The 5,402-nt window shown below is 52.2% G+C and overlaps 1 protein-coding gene across 1 annotated transcript; it reads right to left on the reverse strand.

Moving 5' to 3' along the window:
• Window positions 1–241: 241 nt before the first annotated feature.
• On the reverse strand, window positions 242–1,594 carry UCRPA7_2601 (putative amine oxidase protein; the record flags this gene model as incomplete). The annotated part of the gene is made up of 1 exon (XM_007915150.1): window positions 242–1,594. One exon carries the CDS (start codon window positions 1,592–1,594, stop codon window positions 242–244), a length of 1,353 nt encoding a protein of 450 aa, XP_007913341.1.
• Between the last annotated feature and the right edge of the window lie 3,808 nt (window positions 1,595–5,402).

Below are 5,402 nucleotides of genomic sequence, written 5' to 3' on the forward strand. Positions count from 1 at the left end.
ATCTATGGAAGGTATGAGGCATGATGTATTTGATGCACTGAACGAATGATATCGCGTTGTATTTCTTACGAGGACACCACGTTGCGCTCCTTCAGATTGACAATTCAGGGTATTAGTTATCTATACTACAGCTACAGAGACATACATAGGAAAATGTAATGGTTATCTAGTTTAACAAGAAACGCCCGCACATACTTTCACAACATACAAACATATTACAGGACACGACGAGTTCTTTGAACTATTTCAACGCAGCAATGACCTCGCCGGCCGCTCTCTGTCCAGCGAACACGGCGCCCTCCATGTAACCCATGAACTTTGTTGAAGTCTCGGTGCCAGCCCAGTGGATAGGTCCGATCGGCTTGGTCATCCACGGGCCCAGCGTCGACCACATCCCCGGCGCCGGGTTGGCCATGGGGCAGCCGAGACTCCATTCATCTTCCATCATCGTGTGGAAGAAGAACTTCTCCGGCTCAAGCGCCTCCTTTCCGAAGCTGGCGGCGAACTCCTCAAGCGCGATCTTCTGTCGCTTCTCCGGGCTGAAGCTGATGAACTCTCGCGCCTTGGTGCCCGCGATGAAGCCCGTCAGCTTCGGCGGGCCGTCCTCGAGCGACGGGTCGAAGGTCACCGAGACGTAGCCGAGCGGGTTTGTCGACTCGCCTCGCAAGCCCTTCTCGCGCCAGAAACGGGTCTTGTAGGTCGCGAACACCTTCATGTAGGCACCCATGGGCATGTGTGACAGGAGAGTAATCTTCTCGACCGGTAAGCGAGGGGTGAAGTCCATCTTCAGGATATGCAGAGGTGGAACGGCAAAGATGGCATTCTTTGCGTGGTATGTCCCCTTCGGCGTGGTCACTTCTACCGACTCATCGCCGTAGCGAACAGCATGCACCGGCTCCTCGAGGCGCACGACCTCGTCCGTGAGCATCTCGCGGATCTTGTTCGGGATCCGCTGCGAGCCACCCACCATGAAGTGATTCTGTGCGCCGTTCTCCACCTGGCACGCCTCGGTGAAGGAGGCGTTCGACTTGAAGAAGAACATGGCGTGCAGCAGGGACACGAGGCCCTGGTTCGTGCCCAGGATCGACTCGATGCCCAGGTCCACCATCGCCATGCCGGCCTTTGTGTACGTGATCTTGCGGAAGTACTCGTCGGCCGTCATGCGGTCGAGCTTCATGGCGTTCTTGGTCTTCCACGGCTGCTCGACATTGACCTTCTCGCAGAGGCGCTCGAACCGCCAGATGGCCTGGCCCATGTCCAGCACCTCCCAGGGGCGGAACGGCGGCAGGAAGCCCGCGTACTCCTTAGCCTTGCCGCGGTGCTGCACCACGAGCTTGCCGTCGAGTGGCGGCGTGTAGATGTCCACATCGTACGTCTTGCACAGTCCGTACATTAGCTCGTGCTTGTGGCCGATGAAGCTCGCGCCACAGTCGTAGTACGAGCCGTCCTCGAGCACCTGCGTCTTGGCGCGCCCGCCGACGCGATCCCGCGCCTCGAGGAGCAGCACCGACTTACCGGCCTCCTTCAGGCTCTTGGCCGCCGCTAGGCCCGAGTAGCCGGCGCCGACAACGATGCAGTCGTACGTGGTGGTCATTGTGGAGAGCCCGTTTGGGTTGTATCCGGGACCCTTGCTATATCCGCCCAAGTCCGTCCCTGCAACGGTTCTGTCTCAGACAGATATATACCTGCTAACGATTGTGGGAAGACACTCTGCAAAGTGACACAGGAATGATATAACGATGAGGGCGAAATTGCTGCAAGGAACGGAAAAGTGACTCAATTTAACATAGCGAAAGACTTCTGCTAAAGAAAGGGACCTCGACCTCAAGGTTTCGTGACATGGTCGTACCAGCTTATGCTAAGGAGACTAAGGATCGCGATGGGTCCCTTGGCGACTGGGGGACTCGTCTCATTATACAACTACGGCGTAGTGACATTGCTGTCAATGAGGGTGAGATCGTAAGCCGCCATCCAATCCGTGTAGCGAATCGGCGCAGCAGAATGTGACTGAGAGATGGCCCGTACACAACTGTGTATCTTGGCTGGACTGATTCTGTTCTAATCAAACTGGACGACTCCTAATCTCTACCATTGCCAAAAAGGAACCGCATTTTCCACTGCGTGATGCGATGTCAATTGGGTGCCGCCTCGGGGGGGACGGAAGGATTACAGTCGCATGAGGTGCCGGAATCCTGCGCGCATCCGAGATAGGACCTCGGACTTCAGATGACGCCCAAGTGATGGACGAAATAACAGCCTGCCTACTAGCACAAGAACATCAGCACTGATAGATTCCCTTGCTAAAGAAGGTATTTATAATCAGTCGGTTATCAGATCGGCGAGTATCAAGTATCTTGAATGCAAAATGGGATTATATTGTCATGCACCTTGGCGCCTTTGGAAAGTCGCAAGAAACTGACACTAAACTACCAAACAGGTCTCCTAGCCTCAACCCAATATTAATTGGTTGCTGTCAGGCCTAAGCCCAGACCCTAGTTGCTGACGAAGAGGCACAGTGAACAGACCATTTTTACCGGTAAGCTTTATTAAGACATATGTTCAGTGCCACCCTGGATGAAAATCATCAGGATGAGCGGTATCATCAGCTGGCTTCCTGGCTTATCCTGACACGCACATGCAGAGCAGTCCTCTCTATGTGCCAAACCTAACACCTAATATCAAGCCCCCCTGCTGAGCAGTTGCTATCAATGGACCACAGGGTTGCGTCCGTAGTTTGTACATGTTCCTTAATACCCAACACTGTCAAATCCGAGCAGGAATCAACGCCTTTTGATCATAGCTCATACCCATAACGCCTTGCAAAGAAAACAATCGAAGTGATAAAAAGGAAACAAAACAAAGACGATGAGTACTGAAAAGAGGGGCAAGTAGAGAGCCACTCGGTCCAGATTGAAGCGAAGTAAATGGAGTTTCTAGACGCCAGTATCTGAAACCCCTCTTCAGTCGTCATCTAGGAGCTCAATTACTTCGGCATTCTGGGGTTTTCCAATTAGCATAGACGATGTCCTTCTTGGTACGGCTGTCACTCGTTTACCGTCTCTTTCATCGTCGCTAGAGTCGTCGTCATCGTCGGTCGGATCGATCTCGGGTCGCCATTGGCAGTTAGGAGCGACGAGTATCGCCTTAACACCTAACTTTCCCTCCTGCTCCAGGCGCCGTCGAACATTGAGAAGGAAGCTATCGATACGTAGACTGTCCGGCCGTGCATCTTTGTCGCAAATGGGACACTTCCACTTGTCTGCATGAGAAGGTTCCTTTGCCTTGAGGCATTTACAGCCAGCATTGTCACCGTGGGAACACTTGCTACTCGGCTTAGACGGCGGCCGCGTTTGAAGCCAGTTCTCAAGGTCAAAGCATTCCAGATGCGTACAATTTACACCCCGAACAGGGGTAGTAAATATGCTGAAGCTCCAAGGGTCGGCAAGAGTGATTTTGAGATCCTGATTCGCAATCTCAATGTCGTCATCAGATGGAGCAGCCTGAAGCCGCGACCTGATCTTTTCTAAGGTATCTTCCATCTTAAGCGCACCGCGTCTCCAGATATTTTCGACTGTTTTTGAATGGCTGAGGCATTGTACAACATCGATAGCTATGAAGTAGTGGCTTCCTTTCTGCGCCTTAGGTAGACTTGCAGCAATGCGAAGTAAATTCTTTCCGGGTTGGAGCAGCAAGGTAAGCTCTATAGGAAGATCTTTGCCATTATGTGGTTTGCGTCTCACGGTTAAGGCTTGATCATTCAACTTCATCCAAATGCTCTTGGGCCATGAGACATCGAGCGTAACCCAGTCGGACTCAGCGATCCCAGTTTGCACGGCGTTCAGCTTACAACACCGAAGTCGGTAACGTAAGGAGCCATTGAAATACTCAGAAGCTGGCACTACGCTCCCTGGTATCTTTCGCGGTCTGCAAAACAACGCGAAGTCCGCCTCACTGATTTCGAATTCCAGGTTTTGAAGATACAAATCCGGATCAAGACGCACTGGCGGCATAACAAGGCCCTTCACAGCCTGGTAATATCGCTCCTGACTATTTTCTCCGCCACGTCTTACTCTTGCTGGGCTCAACACGTCGGCCTGGTGTAATGACATCATGAGCGACTTTCGATCGTTCGGACTGCTCGCATGCTCATTTCGCGGGATCTCGAAACCTCGCGGTGGCAGTAGCTGACCTTGATTTCCGGTCGATACCGTTGCAGGCACAGGTTGTTGTGTGGCTTGGCGTGTACTTGTTTGCATGTGTGGCTGTACCATGGGAAATGCCTGCCCGGTATAAGGTGGCCTGGGAGAGGAAACGACAGGAGTCGTTTGAAAGGTACCATTTTGGGGCGCCATTGTCGTCCAAGGCACGGCAGTTGCCCCCGGCATTGCAAAAGTCGGGGATCCTTGTCCGGGATGCCCAGCATAGACCTGATACTGAGTATTGAATTGTGCGTTCTGGGCGTTCTGGTATTGATATACATTCGTTTCGCGTTGTGGTTGCGGGCTTCCATGTGATATTGACATTGGTGATGTCAAAGAAGGTGAAGTTTGACCTTGGGAGCTCTGAAGAACTAAAGCCCCCGGGACTCTAGGGTACTGGTTCAATGGCAACAAATCTGATTGCTGGACAGAGGGGTTGTGTGTGAAGCCTGGAGATATTACTGTAGGTGACGCGACGAAGCCTGGGGTGCCTGCCATTCGCGGCTGGTAAGAACCATGGTTGATTGACTGAGCCTGGTTCTGTTGGGCCATCGCCTGCCTCATCCAATATTCCTCTTTTCGTCGGAGTTCTTGTTGCTGTTGTCGAATTGTTTGTTGCTGTTGCTCGGGCGGTCCTTGAGGAAGCAGATAAGGGCTGGGTCCCGAATTCCAGGTTGGAGATGGCTGTCCTCCAGAAATCTGGCGAGTTGACTCTGTTGGTCGAAACATTTGAACAATCCTCTTATATCCACTAATTAATGAATCGTTGACACTTTGCCAGTCTTGCCCATACAGATCATATGGAACATCGATGAAGTCACCGTTGGGCGTCATGCGCGCGGCTTGGTCTCTTCTGAAAAGTTGATCTATTTCGATGCCGAGCGGCCCATCGCGGACACAAAGCCTTCTCCTAGAGGCAGTGAATAAAATAGTTTGTAGGACTATCGATGGGCACGGTATTCTCTTGAGAAGTTCATCTACAAGATAAGGATACCCCCTCTTGAACGATTCGTTCACAAGCGCGGGCCACCTCTCTGGTAAGCTTTGTAGGAATGCAGTGACCCGGGGGGCAGCTGTTTGATAATAGCTGGGGAAGCCGAGCAGCGTTCCGATGGGGCAAGGAAATTCGGCGAAATACCGCAGATTCATCGTTGAAATGTTATCGTTCCCTTTAAGAACGGTTTCCATTATCTTGAATCCGGC

The sequence above is a fragment of the Phaeoacremonium minimum genome (genome assembly GCF_000392275.1).
Source record: "Phaeoacremonium minimum UCRPA7 unplaced genomic scaffold PA7_03_scaffold_175, whole genome shotgun sequence".
Lineage (NCBI taxonomy): Eukaryota > Fungi > Ascomycota > Sordariomycetes > Togniniales > Togniniaceae > Phaeoacremonium > Phaeoacremonium minimum.